Source organism: Callorhinchus milii, unplaced genomic scaffold, assembly GCF_018977255.1.
Source record: "Callorhinchus milii isolate IMCB2004 unplaced genomic scaffold, IMCB_Cmil_1.0 Scaffold14, whole genome shotgun sequence".
NCBI lineage: Eukaryota > Metazoa > Chordata > Chondrichthyes > Chimaeriformes > Callorhinchidae > Callorhinchus > Callorhinchus milii.
In genome coordinates, this window is record NW_024704755.1 from 16,819,640 (window position 1) to 16,839,713 (window position 20,074).

At 44.6% G+C, this 20,074-nt stretch overlaps 1 protein-coding gene across 1 annotated transcript in view; it reads right to left on the bottom strand.

The window, feature by feature from the left end:
- Positions 1-362: 362 nt before the first annotated feature.
- sf3b3 (splicing factor 3b, subunit 3) overlaps positions 363-20,074 on the bottom strand; it is a 41,483-nt gene continuing 21,771 nt past the window's right edge. The window contains exons 14-27 of the mRNA XM_007905834.2: positions 19,603-19,758; positions 18,698-18,853; positions 17,275-17,418; positions 16,675-16,797; positions 15,464-15,618; positions 13,096-13,270; positions 12,335-12,540; positions 11,567-11,723; positions 10,719-10,844; positions 9,863-10,075; positions 9,298-9,396; positions 8,400-8,543; positions 4,515-4,619; positions 363-837 (exon numbers count right to left, since the gene is read on the bottom strand). Coding sequence (XP_007904025.1) covers positions 697-837; positions 4,515-4,619; positions 8,400-8,543; positions 9,298-9,396; positions 9,863-10,075; positions 10,719-10,844; positions 11,567-11,723; positions 12,335-12,540; positions 13,096-13,270; positions 15,464-15,618; positions 16,675-16,797; positions 17,275-17,418; positions 18,698-18,853; positions 19,603-19,758 — 2,100 coding nt within the window. The 3' untranslated portion in view covers positions 363-696. The remainder of the gene's footprint in view (positions 838-4,514; positions 4,620-8,399; positions 8,544-9,297; positions 9,397-9,862; positions 10,076-10,718; positions 10,845-11,566; positions 11,724-12,334; positions 12,541-13,095; positions 13,271-15,463; positions 15,619-16,674; positions 16,798-17,274; positions 17,419-18,697; positions 18,854-19,602; positions 19,759-20,074) is intronic.

The window sequence follows — 20,074 nt, forward strand, 5'->3', positions numbered from 1 at the left end:
GGACCTCGAGTTTAAATTCTCATCCAAGGGACAGCACCTCCGACAATGCAGCGCTCACCCCCCAGAACCTGGTGTGGGAGAGGCCTTGAGTTACGGAGTCCTGTCGAGCAGGGTGTCAAACCTGGTGTGGGAGAGGCCTCGAGTTACGGAGTCCTGCCGAGCAGGGTGTCAAACCTGGTGTGGGAGAGGCCTCGAGTTATGGAGTCCTGTCGAGCAGGGTGTCAAACCTGGTGTGGGAGAGGCCTCGAGTTATGGAGTCCTGTCGAGCACGGTGTCAAACCTAGTGTGGAGAGGCCTCGAGTTATGGAGTCCTGCCGAGCAGGGTGTCAAACCTGGCCTTCAAGTAGAACCAAGAAAACAGCTTTTAATAAAACAAGGACTTTTATTATTTTGCTCTATTCAACTGGAAAAGCAACTGTTTAAAAAAATGACAGGTAGATATTCACACTTCATGTCCCCCAAAGCGTGTGGCAAAACTGTCTCTCCCCCCACCCACCCACCCCACAAAAGCTTTTAAACAGTTCAATGTACAAAACTATATTTACAAGAGACATTCCAGTCCTTTTCAACCATGAAAATAACTGGTTGAGTGAATGATGGATCACGGGTCTCTCTGACTGGACACTCTGTGACTTAAACCGATTAAACGCAGACAACCATCAAATTGAGGTGAGCGCGCTGGGCAGCGGATGGTGATTAGAATGCATAGCGTGTTCGGATATCTTCCAGTTTTTTGGACACCTCAGCTGGGGTTCTGTCCAGCTCCTCCGCCACACTCTTCTGTTTGATGGGATCCATGGAGTTGAACTGTTCACAAAGATCGCCGTCAATTACATTCTATAAGAGCGAAAAAAATGCAGCATTAGCTGGGCTATGGATATATTTACAGCGCAATATTTACAAGTCCTGTAGTAAAGCTGCACTTCTGACAGTTGCCATAACACATAACAAAATTGAACCTTGATAAAAGATCCTGGAATAGGCAGTATCTGAGCTTCATCTCTAGGCAAACAATGAGATTACATTTGTATAACGCCTTTCATGTCGGGAGGACGTCCCAAGGCGCTGGACAGTGACAGCATTTCAGACCCGAGCTGGTGTCAGGGGAGGGAGAAGGGAGGGGAGGGGTAGGGGGATGGCTGATGACATGGTCGAAGAGGAGGGTTTTGAGGCGGGACTTGAAGGAGGCTAAGGAGGGGGTGAGGCGGAGTGATTGAATGGAGTTCCAGAGGTTGGGGGCAGAGTGGCTGAAGGCTCTCCCGCCAATGGTGGGGCGGGTGGGTGGGGGATGTGGAGCAGCCAGAGCCGGCTGAGCGGAGGGAGTGGGCGGGTTGGTAGGGGGTTAGGAGGTGGCAGAGGTGGGGTGGGGTGAGGCCATGGAGGGCTTTGTAGGTGAGGACCAGGATCTTGAACTGGATCCTCTGAAGGATAGGGAGCCAATGGAGTCGGGCGAGAACAAGGGAGATGGGGTCACGGAGTTTGGTGCGGGAGAGGACACGGGCTGCAGAGTTCTGGATTATCTGCAGCTGTGGAGGGAGGAGTTGGGAAGCCCGACAAGCAGGGCAAAGGCAACAATCGGCAGCTCAGCTCACTTAGGTACCAATGTTTGGGTAAAGTGAAACACTGAACTCCCAAAACATTCCTCGCAATGGAATCCCTGCCGTCCGCAGTCCTGTGGACTTGTCTGGACTAGGAACCAAACTACTGAGACTATAACACATGCTCGATTCCAATGTAGAAAAGTGCCGGCCACAATATAACCCAAAGGCTTTTTCAACTGGCCTGCCAAAGTCAAGCGGTGTGCAAAAACGTTCAGCAAACGTACTTATAAAATCATGATAATCTAAATAAGCCTATTTTGCACGGTATTTTGGAAATAATTAGAGAGCTAATTATTGACTGGTAAACCTCCCTAACTCTCAACACTCCCGCATAAAACACGACACACAAGAAAATGTATAACACGGGTTATGTCAGAACAGAGTTAATAATCAAACATTCAGGAACGTTTTCTGAAGGAGAATTGTTAAAATACGTTTTGAAGGGGTACACCAAATAATTTGCCCAGTAAAAGCCAGCGAACTTGAACAAATTCCTTTGTCAAGACACACAACTGAATGTGGAATTGAGGATTTGTCCACTGATCTAGAGGGTCAGTTTTGTGAGAAAGTAAAATAATTTACTGTGTTCTCAATTGTTTTGGACAAGAGTATTGTCTTGTATTGTCAGGACACAGCTCAGCTTATGATTTTGTTAGGACTTCAAAATAACAGATATAAATGTAGTCAATATGTTGTACAGTGACAGGTGTGTAAAGTGAATCGATTGTATATTTTGTGGGCGAAACACGGCAACCAATTGCGTACAGCAACATCCCACAAACAGTCGGCAATTGAGTGACCAAATTAATTTTTTGGAAGCTATAATTGCCCCCAGAAAAGCAATCCCCCAATCGACTAACAACCGGGTTCCTACTTACTGCTAAGGCATGCGGAGTAAGAAATTTGCCCAACGTTTCACCCTGCCTGCACTGGAATCAAACCCAGGTCTCTTGCTTGAAGTTGTTGCAAAATCAGTTAATTATATCAGATTGTGTACTATGAATCTTTAGTTTCACACTGAGGTAAGTAAGGTGGTGAGTGAGTGCTGGCAATGTGATAAAGCAATTCATACTGAAGTGTTTTATTTTTGAGGATAAAGGGAGATGGAGCTAATCCTGGGAACCCCCAGGCCAGTGATCTTAATGGTTGTTGGGCTAGGTAATGGAGTCAACAACAACTTGCATTTTACATTTCACGTGGGGTAGTGTCTTGATGTCTGTAATGAAGAATTAAATATAATTCAACCGTGTTGGATGTGTCAGTATTTATCTTTGAGATTTCATCATATCATCTCAATGCGCTTCACAGCTGTAAAGAAGCGTGACGATCTTTTGTATGAGCAAAGAGTTTAGAGCAAACAGCCTAAGCCAGTTTAGACTGGCTGGGAAACAGAAAGCAGAGTGGTGGTGGTGAACGGTTGCTTTTCAGAATGGAGGGAAGTATACAATGGTGTCCCCCAGGGGTCGGTATTAGGACCACTGCTCTTTTTAATCTATATAAATACCTGGACTCGGGTATATATACACACATATATATATATATATATACACATACATATGTTATATATCGGCTATATAAGTTATGTAAGTGCAAGTTGTTGTTGTAGGGAGCACAATTTCCAAGTCTGTAGATGATACTAAGCTAGGAAAAGTAATAAATTGTGAGGAGGATAGTAAGAGGACATAGACAGACTGGTGAAATGGGGAAACACATAGCAGATGAAATTTAATGCAGAGAACTGCATTTTGTGAAGAAGAATGAGGAGAGGCAATATAAGCTGATGTTAGAATCTTAAAGGGGGTGAAGGAACAGAGAGACCTGGGGGTCATATAAGCAAATCTTTGAAGGTGGCCGGACAGGTAGATAAAGCTGTTAAAAAAGCATACGGGATACTGGGCTTTATAAATAGGGCATAGAGTACACAAGTCAGGAAGTTATGATGAACCTTTATATAAAACACTGGTGAGGCCTCAGCGAGAGACTGTGTTCAGTTCTGGGCCCCACACTTTAGGAAGGATGTCAAGGCATTGGAGAGGGTGCAAAGGAGATTTACCAGGAATGAGGGACTTCAGTTATCAGGATAGGCGAGAGAAGCCGGGATTATTCTCCTTGGAGCAGAGAAGGTTAAGAGGAGATGTAACAGAGGTATGCAAAATTATGAGAGGATTCAATAGGGTGAACAGGGAGAAACTTTCCATTAGTGGGTGGGTCGGTAACCCGAGGACACAGATTTTCCAAAACAGGGGCGGTGAGGAGAAATATCTTTGCACAGCGAGTTGTTGGGATCTGGAATGCATTGCCTGAAAGGCTGGTGGAAGCCAATTCAATAACAACTTTTAAGAGAGAAGTAGATAATTATTTGGAAAGGACAAATTTGCAGAACTATGGGGAGAGCGCAGGGGAGTGGGATTAACTTGGATAGTTCTTTTCAAAGTGCTGGCACGGGCACAATGGGCCGAATGGCCTCCTTCTGTGCTGTATAATTCTATGAAATGAACCACCACGTGTGCTTTGCTGTTACGGATCAAACTATTTGAATTTTGTGGAACAGAGTAGACTTTCCTTGTATCCTCTGGTCGGATGCTATTTTTGTGAGCACTTTATAAATTAAGTAAATAATAAGTTAACATTTCAGGTCGAACTAGGGAATGTTGGAAGGGAGCAGGGAGTGGAAGGGACAAGGTCCTTAAAATCTGCTCCCTTCCAACATCCCTCAGTTCAGAGGAAAGGTCATTAACCTGAAACATTAACTAATTTTCCTCTTCATAGATCCTGCCTGACCTGCTGAGTGTTCCTAGCGACTTCTGTTTTTATTTCAGATTTCCAGCATCTGCAGTATTTTGCCTTTTTAAAAAAAAAGTTTTAGCTCAAAATTCATTTTGTTTTTAAGATGCGATTGGAAAAAGGACCTACCTTGACGGGGAAGTAGTAGCAGCGGAAACTAAGGTGGTCTCGACCGCAGAGAGGAGGATGCTCTGATCTCATGTGCATCTCCAGATGTTGGAAGAAGTCGTGGTCCTGGAGAAAACAGGTTAAACACTGGTTAAACACTCAACACTCGCTGAGCGCAACCTAACAACACCTTACCTGGGAGCCAAAGCCTTTTCTGAGAGATAAACAACGATTTGTTTGTTGAAAAACCCAGAGAATAATAAGCAGAAATTACTCCCCAGGGCCATTTGGCTTGAAAGCAAAACAATGAAAATGATTTATTCTTCAGCTGCCAGCTCATTGTGTCTCCATAACATTCTCTTCATTTCTGATTAATTTAATTCTGTTAAGTTGACATTTGTTTTACATAAAAGGCACTGAAATGTATAGCATTTGTAAATAAATATTGAACCTTGCATTTGATATAGCGCCTTGTCATGTTCTTGAGACGTCTCAAAATGCTTCACAGCATATATTGCAAAGTGGTGTGAGGGTGTGTGTTGTGGGCATTTCTGTTGTAAAGGGACACTCAGAGTTGTCCAGTGCCTTGGAACATCCTCCTGACATGAAAGGCTCTATACAAATGTAATTTGTTGTTATTGTTGTCCAAGTTGTCCCTAGTTTAAGCCTGCAAGTTGGGAGCGATTGGAACCAGATATAGATAAGATACAGTATATTCTGTGAGGTGCTTTGAGACGTATCAAGACGTGATAAGGCATTATAGTAAATGCAAAGATTATTATTATTGGTAGTATCCCGGAAATATGCGACATGCACCGAAACCACATTCAGTCTGGAAGATTCACGTAAGTTTCCAATTAATGCATTATAAAATGTAATGCATCAAATGATCAAACAACACTAGTTAGCAGAGTAACATTAAACAGTAACAACAACAACAAGATTCCATTTATAGAGCGCCTTTCACGTCAGGAGGACGTCCCAAAGCGCTGGAGCATTGGGGGAAATGGTCAGGGTGAGGGGAGGGAAGGGAGGGAGCGAGGAGGGGGTAGAGAGTCGAGAGGGGAGCTGAAGGCACTGTTGAAGAGAAAGGTCTTGAGACCGGCCTTGAAGGAGGAAAGGGAGGAGGCGGCGAAGGCACTGGGGGATGGAGTTCCAGAGCCTCAGGGCTGAGAGGCTGAAGGCCACCGATGGTAGGGCGGTTGGGGCGGGGGATGTGGAGCAGACCGGAGCCAGAGGAACGGAGGCTACGGGCAGGTAAGTAGGAGGATAGTAGGTTGGAGAGGTACGAGGGAGCGAGGCCGTGAATGGCCTCGTAGGTGAGGATGAGGATCTTGAATTCGATCCTCTGGGGGATGGGGAGCCAGTGGAGGCGAGCGAGGGTGGGAGTGATGTGGTCGCGGTGTCTGGTGCGGGACAGTACACGAGCTGCAGAGTTCTGAATGACCTGCAGTGTGGAGAGAGGGCCGGGAAGGCCGGCGAGGAGAGAGTTCCCATAGTCCAGCCTTGAGGTGACAAAGGCGTGGACCAGAGTTTCAGCAGCGTGAGGGGTGAGGTAGTGCCGTAGTCTGGCGACATTTCGGAGGTGATGGAAGGCGGTACCAGTTGTGGTGCGGATATGAGGGAGAAAGGACAGCTCAGGGTCGAACAGAACACCGAGGTTCCTGATGGCTTTGAGAGGTGGACAGTGCAGCCTTGGATGCTGACAGGACATTAAATGGCCTGCAAGTCACCTTTCATTCTGCAGATTGTACTGAGAAGGAATACAAGCACAGATCAATGGTTGAAAAAGAAGGTCCCACCTGCCTCTCTAAGTGGGGTCTCCTTGAAGCTGAACTGGCCCCAAGGTGACATGCTTGGCAACAAAATGTCGGAATCAAGCCAGCCCTCTATGGCAGTCTCTAGTCTGGTTCCTGAGCCAGGTGGGTCCGCAGTATTCCAGAGCACTCACTGCTGATGACAGCGCAGCCCAGGCTGTCTTATCAGCAGGACTTGGAAGGGCCGACCAGTCACTGGGGGCAGGGAATTATCCCATTCAGCTTCTGTTAATCCTAATCCTGCAGCCAAAGACCTTATGGATAGGGTGGTCCTAGCTGGACACGCAGCAGGAAAGCTTGCCAGATAGGAATATCAATGGCAAGCTATGTAGTTTTAGCTGGTTAGAACTCCAGCAGTTACCACAACGCACACTCTGGGGTCCCCAAGCCTTGGCTCTTGCCAACCTGCGCCTCATCCTTTCCAAAATTAGATAAGCAGGATGTGTCCCTCCAGTGAGAGAGAGAATGGGCATTCCATTCCAGCAATCTATCTCTGGGATTTCCACATGTGAAGATGGGATGCTTGGAAATCTCACTTTTGTTTGAATACTCTTAATCACCGTGATGGGTTTCCGTATGTGTCAGACAACCAACTGACACCGATCTCTCCTGCCCAATGCCCCAAAAGAAAATCCTCTCTGAGCAACTTGGGATGAGCAACAAATGTGTTGAAATATACCGACCATCACCTCAGGGTACATTGGTATATTTCAAACGGCAACCGAATGTTCCAGAAAGTTTGCTAGTTAAATGGTTAAAAGTAGCTTTGCTGGATGGGTTGAGGTCAGCTTCCGATTATATTTCATATTTTCCTGGGAAGATGTTCACTCCTCTAAGATAATAAGCAATCGGTGCCTAGCGCTTAGATGTAAGAACAATGGACCACAGAAAGAAAAGGCTACAGCCCCAGACCCCTGCCTATCGCAAGGCTGAGAAACAAGCAGCTGTGGAGGGCTGCCCGGAAATTGTCCATATGCAAAGCAGCTGCGAAGGGTGGGGGCTATCTCTGTGACCAGGGGAGGTGGAGTTAGAAATATATAAAAGATGCAACTTTGGAATAGTTGTTGTAGGGGATCAGCACACGTCCCAGTAGAATCAATATCGATTCTATTATCTATGTACAGGGGTGAAGGATTTATCTCCAGTAAGAAAGTGACCATTAAAAGTGAAAGAGGAGTAGTGGTTGTCAGCACGAGTGAGGTCCTGGGCTAAGAGCTGATTGTTTCTGTTGGGTTTCCAGGAGCCACTCTCTGTGATTGTGTGTGATAGTTCTGTGATCTCTCCAGTGTATGTCAAGGTGTGAACCCAGGTCTACTGTTTAGTCTGGAGTACAAAACAGTGCCTGGATGTGTTGTCGTCACTGTATCGTCAGTAACATATTCAAGTCTGAGATTGATAGATTCTTAAAAGAATATGGGGATAGGGCGAGTTAATGGAATTAGCTTAGAAGATCAGCCATGATCTTATTAAATGGCGGGGCAGGCTCGAGGGGCCGAATGGCCTATTCCTGATGCTATTTCTTGTGTTCCAGTACTACTGTTGCTGTGTATGACTGGTTGCATCCGAGGTCCCAGTTTATTGTTGATATCACAAGAGTCGGTTGCATCTGAGGGTAATTCCAGAGGCTGATCTCTGTGCAGAGGTTCGTTAAAGTATAATCTTGGGTGCCATTCGTCCGGGGTACGAAGTGAGACCCAGATACATACTGCCGAGTCCGAGGGTTTACCAGACACCAGTCTGTTTGTTACAGAATCAGTTGTCCCTCAGGGATTTCCAGGGGCTGATCTCTGCTGTGTATTTTGACGGGTGTTGTTCGTCTGGATACTGAGCAACCCCCGAGTGCCTGCTGTGTAGATGTGTTGCGTTGTTATTGTGTAGTATAATTTGATTAGATTGTTAAACATTACATTTTGTGTTATGCAATAAATACTAAACTCTTATCACCACCTGTCGAATTATTAACAAATGTTACCTTACCCTGGTCACTAAATTGCTGAGCAAGAATAAAGCAAATTAACAGCTGTCAATCCCTCCTGATAGGATCTCAATATCACAAATCTGGCCTGTATAACCAGGTCTGACATCTCACCTCGTGTGATGTGAATGGGACCAGGATCCCGATGCCCCCGGACAGTGTTGTATACACCAGAGATTCAGAGCCACCAGGGATTAGTGTCGTCTTCTGCAGTGAGAGCACCGACTCACCCACATGGTAATTAACAATGACCTCGGCCTGAAGAGAGAGAGAAAGAGAGAAAAGAATTAGAATGGAGATTCTATCTACCACTTCTCATCAATCCTTTACTTAGACAGGCTGCCAACAAGCCCATGATACATGTTTCAAGTCCAGGCTACATTGTGCCAGCTCTCTACCCATTTATTTCCCTCACAAGCTGCAGACCATCGAGGATTCAGTAGTTCATGGCCTTTCTTGCACTAGCAACCCACCCTCACCTGGCCTCACTGGCTCTCCATTCCCCAGTGTTCAAGATCCTCATCCTAATCTTTAAATCCCTCCACAGTCTTGCCCCACCCTGCCTCTGCGATCTCCTCAAACCCTATCAATCCAGCCACTCCCTCTGTCCAGCAGGCAACGGCCTCCTTACCCCCACCATCGGCAAGTGGGCTTTGCTTCAGCTCAGTCCTTCAAGGTCTGCCTAAAAAAACATTCTCTTTGACCGTGCTTTCAGCCATTCCCCCCACCAACCCCACACACACTTCCAGCTCGGGTGCAAACCCTGAACTATCCAATGCCTTGGGATATCCTCCCAATGTGAAAAGTTTTCTATAAATGTAAATTTGCATTTCTGTACTGTCTAGATTAGCAGAGACACCTAGTTATTGCTCTCAACTGTGTAAAGCAAATTATTGTTCAGAATCAAGGCTCAAATTGTGGAGGGAAACTGGCTTCAGTGGAACTAGATGCCAAGGAAACAGGAGTCAGATAATTTCAGTGATGGGAGGAAACCGTTGAAAAGATTGATTACCTTTTGTGAAGCTCCATTAAGCAGACCTCTGTCCCACAAGGCTTTGTTCCCTGTAGGATCCTCATCAACATCATCACTGGTGTTTGGTGGCAACCTCACCTGTAACAGTCAAAGAGCAGCCTCAGTTAGACATAGTTCATGCTCGTTCACGTATTCAATGGGAGATTTCAGTGCGATAAAAAGCTTTTAAACCAACAGCAACAAACAACATTTCTCCAATTAAATCAGTATTCAGAGAACAAGATGCAAAAGCATGCTTAAACAAGAACAATAAATTGCATTTATATAGCACCTTTCACATGGGGAGGACGCCCCAAGAACAGAGTTGATACATCAATCCACGACTGCGCAAATGGCTGCCGCGTTTCACCCACAAAATAAAACAGCACCACATTTTACAGTATGTTCTGTGAAACGCTTTGAGACGCGAATAAGCGCTGAATCAAATGCCAGGATTATTATTAGTATCCAGGTCGACTGGAATCAAAACCCACTATTCAGTCGAGAGGCCAGAGTGAGCTGCCCCCAATGCCAAGGACAGGTAAAACCAATCAGCAGCACTCACCACGCTGATGTTTCCAAATTTATCGGCGCCGGCCATGGTCTCGTAATCCAGCAGGCTGGCTGTGGTGATCCAGCGCGGCAGCGTGTCATCGGCAAAGATGATCAGCTGGTTCTCGTTCCGTTTGTAACGGATCCAGAAGAAGCTTTCTTGTACGTCTGAGACAACCACTCGGTGCCCAATGGTGTGAATAGCCACAATGTAATTTGGAATGTGCTGAAGCAAGAGTCAGACAGAAAAACTCATTACACAGCTCCGACAATTTGTAATCAAGATCCAATCTCCCTCGTGGCTTAATATTTCACCCTTCACTTCAGGGAGTGCTCTAGGCTTTCTGCGGTCCTTAAAGAACAATTGGGCTTCATGTCTCTCACTCTCTGTTCCCCACCCTCAAATTCAAACTCAGCGGTCAGGATTCTATCCGAAGATCTTTTCCCCAAACCAGGGAGAGAGACAGAGAAAAAAACTACAGGAAGTTTCAAATCAGACGCAAATCAAAGTGGTGGTACCTCTTTCAGACACATTGTGAAATTTTAATTGTTCCTCAACCCAATAACCCCACATTGCTCTCTCCTTACAGTAACTAGAACTATACTATGTACTCCAGTCAGACCAAAGCACTCTACAGTTTAAGCAGGATATCAGCTACATTTAACTTTACTAATCTGCCAAAACAACCCAATACCCAGTTTGCTGCATTTACATTGTTGTTATTGCTGACTCAGTCTGGATATGGTCAGTGCTTAGTCAAATAGGTTCCTTTCAACTCAACTCCCCTGTTGCACAGAGTACACAAAACTATTTTTTACTTCCAACCATCAAAATCTTTGGGGTTGTCCATAACTATTAGCAAACTTACCTTATTTTCACATTTTCTTAGAAGCTTCTTCTTTCCTAGATCGTAGATGCGCAGAAGTTTACCCAAGCCCACCAGAACTCGGCCCTGGAAAGGTGCAATGGCTGTGGGAACCTCCTCAATGGAGGTCTGCGAATGACAGGTGGATGGAAAAGATTAAAACCATAGCCTTAGACTATGTTTTTTTAAACAAATGCAAAGATTTACGATTATACCAGCTGGGCACCCCGAGCTGGGGGGGTAGTGGGAAAGGGAGGTACTGAAAATAAGGATAAAGAGGGCCTTGAACAAGGGTAAAGAAGAGCGAGTTGGAGTGACTCTGCTGGGCATGTGTTCCAGAGCAGGGCAGAATGGTTGGAAACCTGCCCGCTGGTGAGCAGCACAAAAGCAAGCGAGTGTTCGCTGAGCAAAGCCAGCAGTCCATCAGTGTGGTTGGAAGGACATCGCAGAGGGAAGATGCGCAGAGACCATAGAGGGATTTAAACGTCAATCTGCCAGGAAATCCCAGAATCAACATTCAAAAGGGAATTGGATTGGTACTTGAAAAGGAAAAAAATTGCTAGGATATTGGGAAATAGCAGGAGAGTGGGACTGATTGGATAGCTCTTATAAAAAGCCGGCAAAGGCATGATGGGCCGAATGGCCTCCTTCTGTGCTTTAATATTTACGATTCTATGAAAACAAAGTCCGATGTGGTATGTGTAAAATTCATTTTACATAACATCTCTCAAGTACTCCGTATGAACAACATCTTCATTACCACAAATTTAGGGATTAAAATCAAATGGGATGGGAGTGCAAAGTGAAAGAGCATCAGCGCTAGTCTGTAGACGTACTAAGCACAGTCTCACCTTGTGTACAAATTCCAGCTTCTCCCCGCTGTTGATGAGTTTGTAGGTATAAATGTATCCACCGCCAACCGAGCGGGGATTGAGGATCAAGTCTTTGCCAACTCCAACCAGCACATACCAATCATCACTTCCGTTTGCAAACTTACAGACAGCAACACTGGCAACACAGAACACACCCATCCCCGTCAGTGCAGTCAAATAATACCAAACAAACACAATAGGAGAAACTCGTTACAAGGAAGGATCTCATGTAAACTCTCAGTCATGCCCTACAGGAGATGGTATCTGGATTTCACTGATGCAAGCTTATTCAATCACATTCCTGAATATTCAGGCCAAGGCAAAAAGCAGATGAGCCCGAAATTACAAATCACATCCAAATGATTCAATCTTTTTGGTCAGCTGAGTATCTTTGACGTACACATGTATGAGAGGGGGAAGAGAGAGAGAGCGAGAAAAAGAGACAGAGACGGAAGAAGAGAAGGTGGGAGGGAGGGAATGAATGTGTATGAAAGTAGGGGCACAGATAGAGAGAGATAGGCTGGCAGAGTGTGGTACTACAGAGTTCAGGTCCAATTATTTTAACAGTGTTGAATCCAATTTGGGCAAATCAGCACTCTACTGTACAGTATTCTGATCAAATGCAAGCCAACACACTGCGCATCGAAGGCATTAATCAGAGAATGAATACTCTGACGCACAGCACCAATTACACAATGAGGTAATGAACCTTAATGAATTATTGCATGTACATTATTACTCGCATACCTAAAGGCTGCTTCATTCTGTTCCAACTGGATTTGATCATACACGTTACCCTGGATGGGGTTCATTACTCGGACCACAGATGCCCACTGACCACTTCCTGCCTTGGGGGCTCCAAAAATAGATTCAGGCAGATTCTCATTCAAAAAGGCCGCAGCCATCTCTGCTGCAAGCTCTCGCTCATCCTCTCCAGCTGCTTCCACCATTTCCTGAACAGCACAAAAGACAACACAGCGGGTTCAAAGCCACTGCAAACAAACAAGCAACGCATGTCGAAAAACAATTTTCCCTGCTTTTGCACAAATTATATCACCAGCTTGGATTGATAATCGCACCTTTTTCATAAAAATATCTCAAAAGCGCTTTACAAACTACAGTAAACCTCACATAAGTCGTGCCAGTCAGTCATTTAGTATGACTTATGCAAAGTATGAGTTATGTCAAACATAGAACGTACTCTTGAACGGGACTTGGGCAGATGTACGACTTAGGCGAGACGATGTATCCAGGTTTTAGTGTATAATTGATCAGAAACAAAGTGTACGCCACATAAGCAAACACGGCACTTAATCTGAGCAGACATCAATAACAGGATAAACAGCTAATTAACTTGAATATGGGTAAATGTGGGTTAGGAAGGGAATATTGCATAAATCACGGATAAGTGGAGAAAGGTTCCGCATCTCGGTTTAGTACAAACTGACCATCAATACCACACGCTACACAGAAAGTAGATTTATACAGTTAGGGAATCAGAATGTTACCTCAGCCATTTGCTGTTTGCGTTGGGCTTTGGTGGCCTCTGTGTAAGCATTGTGGTCAGTCTCAATAACAATGATATTGTTGCTCTCTGGGTGAATGACAAACTTTCTGGGAGTGAACTGCAGAGGGAAGGAAACCTGGTTGAAGACTGCTCCCAACTTCTCAAGAGCCAAGATTCTGAAAGGAGGATAAAAATAAAATGTTACAACCTGATAGCCTATTAAGATATGACAGAAGCAGTGAAAGCAATCCAAGACCCCAGGGTTAATGAAGCATATAGTCGTTCACTTTACACAATTACATTTCCGGATATTTTCCTCCTTAAGGAGATAAGCAAGTCTGGCCCTTGATAACTGCAGGAAGTATGCAGAGCCCAAAATGTTTTGCCCACAAAACAGTCAATTCACTTCACAGTATATTCTGTGAAGCGCTTTGAGACGTCGCGAAGACGTGTTAAGGCGTATTTCAAATGCAAGGATGATTATGATTATTACAGAACAGCCCATGTTCATACTGCAGATTAACAATAATAACCACCTTTACATTTGGTATAGCTGCTCAAGGTGCTTCAAGGTGCTTCACAGAATTTACTGTGGAGCGAGTATCTGGAGGTGCTCTGGCAGCCCAACTAGACACAGAAGTGTCTCCAAAGAGTGGTTTAACTTCTCATCCAAAGGATGGAACCTCCAACACAGCACACCCAGAGCAATGCACTGAAGCGTCACCTGAGATTATCTGAGTTACATTCCTGACATGGGAGCTTGCACTCACAACATTGACTTCGAGGCGAGAGTAAAGTGCTGACAACTGAGCCAGAATTGCCTCATTAACAGACAAAAGCAGTTAAGGTTAAAAAATCATAGAATTATACAGTGTCCTGAAGGAGGCCATTCGGCCCATAGTGTCTGTGCTGGCTCCTTGATAAAAGCTTCCAAATCAACCCCACTCCTCCTCTCTCTCCCCATCAACTCCACTCCCCCACTCTCTCCCCATAGCCCTGATCAACCCCACTCGCCCGCGCTCTCCCCATAGCCCTGATCAACCCCACTCCCCCGCTCTCTCCCCATAGCCCTGCAAACTTGTCCTTCCCAAATAATTATCTACTCTCTTAAAAGTTGTTATCAAATCGGTTCCCACCGGCCTTTCAGGCAATGCATTCCAGATCCCAACAACTCTCTGTGTGAAAACATTTCTCCTCACCTCCCGTTTCCTTTAACAACTATTTTAAGTCGGTGTCCTCGGGTTACCAACCCACCCGCCAGTGGAAATAGTTTCTCCTTGTTCACCCTATCAACTCGTAATTTTGAAAACTTCTATCAAGTCTCCTCTTAACCTTCTCTGCTCCAAGAAGAATAATCCCGGCTTCTCTACCTCTCCTGATAACTGAAGTCCCTCATTTCTGGTACCATCCTGGTCAATCTCCTTTGTTCCCTCTCCAATGCGTTGACATCCTTCCTAAAGTGTGGGGCCCAGAACTGAACAGTCTCTCGCTGAGGCCTAACCAGTGTTTTAAGAAGGGGCTTGAAATGTTTAAACTACAAGTTTTGATTGGATATTCCTTCTGTGTGGCACATGGTCATGCAGCACAAAAGTTGAAATACCAGAATTACTCAGTTTAGGATGGGGTGTTGGGGAGGGAACTTCTGGCAGAAAATTGGGTTTCTAGGTACCAGCATACATTTTATGCTGCTGGCCAGAAACCCAATTTTTATACGGGTAAAGGAAACTGAGCTGGGCATCAGGTATCTGATTCACATAAATACCACAATTGCAGTACCGAAAGAGTATTGTGTAAATAACAATTGTTTTATATAAAGCATGATAATATCTGAGTTTGGTATATTTGGTTATATCATTTCAAAGCACTTCATACCATTTACTGTAGAATGCAGTGATTTTTTAGGCAAATGCACCTGCAGACTAAAGCATCCATTTTCACACGGCAATACCCCTTAGAACCATGAAGTGAGTGACCAATTTTAGCTGGCTGGGGGAATTGTTGGCCAGGACACCAGGAGAGAAACTCACTTAACTTTTCACATTGTGCAGCAGGATCTTTAACATCCGTCTGAGCAGAGGTTTTGACAAATCATTCAAAAGATGACACTTCTGATTCATTCCCCCAAGTATTGCACTGTGAGCCCCAAATCTCAATATAGGGCTTGAACCAACAACTTCTGATTCAAAGCGAGAATGCAACCACATTGAGACAGACTGACTCCTATATATGGCAGATATTAAAAGCTTTGCATCACTCATTTAATTATAAGTGCTTCAGTAAATGAGTTGCTGATGAGGTTGAGCAACAGCTTCCATCTGTAGGAGGTTTATAATCTTTGTTTATATAACCTTGATTTCTAGAAGTCCTACCTCAAGGTGTTGGTGGAGATGGCCACAATACCCTCTGGACACTGCTCTGAAGCAAAACCCGATGCATACTCCAGAGTTTCATAGGACAGTGGTGTCAGATGGAAACGAGATTGATACGAGTAACTGAGCCATGAGCGGCTGGACATAGCCAACACCTGCAGAGTGAAGAACATGTACAGTATTAAAATAGTGCGGAGATCAGCAAGCACAATATAGAAACTACAGGATAGCAACGAGCTAACTTGAAATCAGAAACAATATCGTAATCACTGAAGTATCAGGTGAAACACGGAATATGCTTCATCATTTTGATGTTGGTGACTTACAGCACAGACTGGCTTGGCTTATCAACAACAACACAATTACATTTGTATAGTGCCGTTCACGTTGGGAGGATGCCCCAAGGTGTTTTGGACAATCAGTGTTTTGTACCCAAGCTGGGGGTCGGGATCAGGGAGGGTAGAGGGCAGGGGGGGAATGGGGTGACCGAAGGCATGGTCGAAGAGGAGGGTCTTGAGATGGGTTTTGAAGATGGCGAGGGAGGGGGTGAGGCGGACAGACTATGGGATAGAGTTCTAGGGGATGGAGGCAGAGTGGCTGAAGGCCCACCCACCAATGGTGGGGCAAGTGAGGCGGTTGACGTGAAGCAGGATGGAGCCCGCTGAGTAGAGGGGGCAAACAGGTTGGTACGGGGTTAGGAGGTCGCAGAGGTAGGGCAGAGCAAGATCATGGGGAGCTTTGAAAGTGAGGACCCGGATGTTGAACTGTATCCTCTGTGTGATGGGAAGCCAATGAAGTCGGGCGAGGGTGAAGGTGATAGGGTCACGGAGCCTGGTGCGGGAGAGGATACGGGCTTCAGAGCTCTGGATGATCTGCAGCCTGTGGAGGGAGGAGTTGGGGAGACCGACAAGCAGCGAGTTTGCGTAGTCGAGCCTGGATGTTATGAATGCGTGTATGAGGTGGTCATGAGGTGGAATGCGTGGTCTCGGCAGCCTGCTGTGTGAGATAGTGGCGGAGCCGGGCGATGTTGTGGAGGTAATGTCTGGGGCCCCAGATTACAAGGAAATAGTTTGGTTCCATTTTAAGAAGTGGAAGAGGATGCAATAGTCCAAACCAACGTCATCATCAGTTTCTTACTTAATAAGAACTTAACATTTCCTCTAAACCCATGGATTAGGACCAAGGTCTCGGGTCACTAATTCAGCACTCACCGCTTCCTGACCCTGCATCCTGACCCTGAAGAGCTTGACCGGTCGAGACCCCAAATATCTGGTTCTGGTGTCAGACAGATCGCCAGTCACTGGATCCAGCACAGTCCTCAGTAACACACCGTTCTACAGGAAGCACAACCAAATCTTAAAACAAAGTACATCAGCAACAGAAAATACAGCAGTACTTCCCAGCTCTCTACACCACCCAAAATCTGGAAATAATTTAGTTTAGAACCATAAAGATTTTCTTCCCCAATACAATTGTTGGTTGTGGAGTCAATAATTGTGAATATTGTTGACCCCATAATCAACAATCATGAATATTATTACACTTTGCGTGCAACGTATTAGTCGATTAAAGTGGGCCGCCTCCTTTGCTCAAAGGTCAGGTTTATGAAAAGTAAAAATGATTAAGGAATACGGGGATAAATGGATTAATAAAAAGCGACTTGAAGAGGTAGGAGAGCACAAGCATCATGAGCCAAATGGCGCTCAAACTTTCTTTTTTATGAGGTTTTAACTTTGTTTCTGGCACATAGACTGTGTGTTAGGCTAAAATTATTTCTCTTTTCCTACAATGACTCACTGCTGTTAACTCACCTGTAAACCTATATTTAAGTACAAGAAGCCAATGGAGCCCTTCTCTCCCAGCTCGTCCTGTTTTTCTGCACCACCCATCTCAACTATACAGAGCGACTCTGGCTGTGCTGGAAGAGCCTGCATACTCAGGGGTTGCAGACAGTCCTGAAAAAGAGATGGTTTAAGAGATTATTTTATTAAACCTTGGTTTATCATCTGGTTTAAAGAACGGCACCTCTGACAACACAATGCTCCCCCACTGGACTGTCAGCCGAGTTTGTGAGCTCAAACGCTAGCATGATTTGACCCCCTTGATCCCAATCTACAGCTCGGGTGCAAACCCCTCATTGTCCAGAACCTTGGGACATCCTCCAATGTGAAAGGTGCTATATAAATGCAATGTTTTGTTGTTGTAAGCTGTGCTATCAATTGAGCCAAACTGATATATAAATGTCTCTGAAGATACACCTCCTTCCACAAATTTAAAATTACAATGCCACTGTTGCAATGCCAGTTAATCATGGAGCATAGTCATGGTGGACTAAGAGAGAGACACAGCTGGAGACTCAAAGTCATTCTCTGTTACATTAAAGCAACCTGCAAATGAGTTCTTTACAATGAAAGACCTTTGCATTGAATTGAAATTCAACTGAAATACATTAAAGAACTTCCACGACATCACTTAAGAAGTCTGTAATGAGGTGCAGATGGGAGGTGTGCAGCTTTGAATGTTGGTTTGTGATCAACAGCTGGACTTAGTGAACAAATGGCTTAACAGCAGAGTGGGTATTCTGAAAAATATAGATCAAATGGACATTTGATCCCCAAAAATCAAATCAACATTTTGTTAGGCTCTTGATTGGCATTGTTCCATAAAAGGAGTAAAGAGCTGTAAATACCACTCTAATGGTATCAGCGCAATATACAATGTGCTGGAGGAGACCATTTCATTTCAGTCACTGCTGAATTTACACAGCGCATGAGCACCGTCACCTGGGAGGTAAGTGTTACTGCATCAGTAGCTGGTACCTTTATTTTGGATGATGTACTCTGTAAGCAAGTACCCAAAAAGGATCTGCATCTTGTTCTATATTGTATCTTAGTTTCATTTCATTTTAATTTACTGCATCGTGGACTGTCTAAATGTAGAACCTTAAACCACTTGAATTTTGTACTCCAGTGTTTCAAAAAACAGTGACCCATCCGAATGCTCTAATACCTGGTCATAATGTGCTCTTAATGACAATTTACCTAGATTATAAGCCACTTCTGGGTTGAGCAGTAGCGTAAAAGTAAATAGTAATTTGGTAACTCAATCCACGACTTTTGTGGGACACTGCTGTGTGCAATTGGCTGCTGTGTTTCGCCCACAAAAATATAGTCAATTCACTTTATAGTATATTCTGTGAAGCGCTTTGAGACGTCTCAAAGACGTGTAACTTACCGAAGGGTCAAGAGAAATAATCCTGACGGTGTTGTCTACAAGACCCACAGCCAGAAACCGAGAGCGCTGCTCTCCTGGAGGTACGTTTGCTAAACTCATGCACACCACATCTGCTGACATCTCCTTCCGCTCAGTGTACTCGTTCAGCTGGCCAGACTACAAACAAAAGAGCGATTTATGTAGCCCACGGGAATAATCAGATCCACCCACAGACTAAGTTTAAGTAGCAGAAAAGATTGCAACAGAACATGTGCTGTATGAACAGCAGCACACCCTGTCCCCATCCTCACCCATTCAGCATTGCATTTAGGTTCAATATTAACTGTGCCATCTACAGCACTGACCAAAAAGATATCAAAAACCGACTTGAATTAAATTCTCGCAAACCTATAACAATTCCTAATAATTCCTCTCACAGGAAATCTTAACAATGAGCAAACTTGAAATCAGAAATGTTAGTGTAATCCTTTTAGCATCAGGTGAAACACGGACAGTGTCATCATTTTCAAGTTGTTCACTTTTAGTGAGAATGACAATGTCAGTTTCAATTTGGAGCTGAATATAATAGTTGAATCACATTTTGGATTGAGTACAAGCTAGCAAAACAGTCTACAGGATCCCTGCATGCAACGTCTCAGCAAAACTGCTTTTTCGAGCTCAATGGTATGATCCACAACCACAGGATCTGTAGAAAGGAAGGACCTAAAAACACCAAGAATTTAAATTTGCCTCGCACTGCTAATTAAATAACCCACTGAAGGAGAAGAGCCAGTTTTCTCCATTCTGTTAACGCTACATTGCAAACTGGTCGACGAGACGTCTATTTTGGTTACAAGTCTTTAACGATTAAACATGTCCATTCACCCTAATTCATTTGGTTTACAGTCATGTAGTGCATTACTTACCGGGTCCATCTCAAAGTAGACCAGCTCCCCACCTGTCAGAGCAATCACAACCTGACGCTGGTTCACTGCACATTTCACAATGGTCTTTTTACCCGGGGTTTTCCACTCATTCACTCTCTTGTCTGCACGGATGTGACGGATACCATCCGGGTACACCTAGCATCAAAAAGAAGCGATTTTCTTGGGTTACAGTGTAAAATATGCTTCATAATTCAATTGGTCAAACACAATCTGCCCTCTAAAAACAGTGTTGATGGTTCCTAGATTAACTCATGCCTATCTATGTAATTGCTAACCTGGCCCCTTATTATTGCTAACAAATGTTTGCTCACAACTGTGGCTAACCGGCCTGGAGTTCCTCCTAACCTAATAAATCCTCTCATGGGAGAGCTTATCAATGAGCAAACTTTAAATCAGAAATGTTAGTGTAATCACTTTAGCATCAGGTGAAACACGGACAGTGTCATCATTT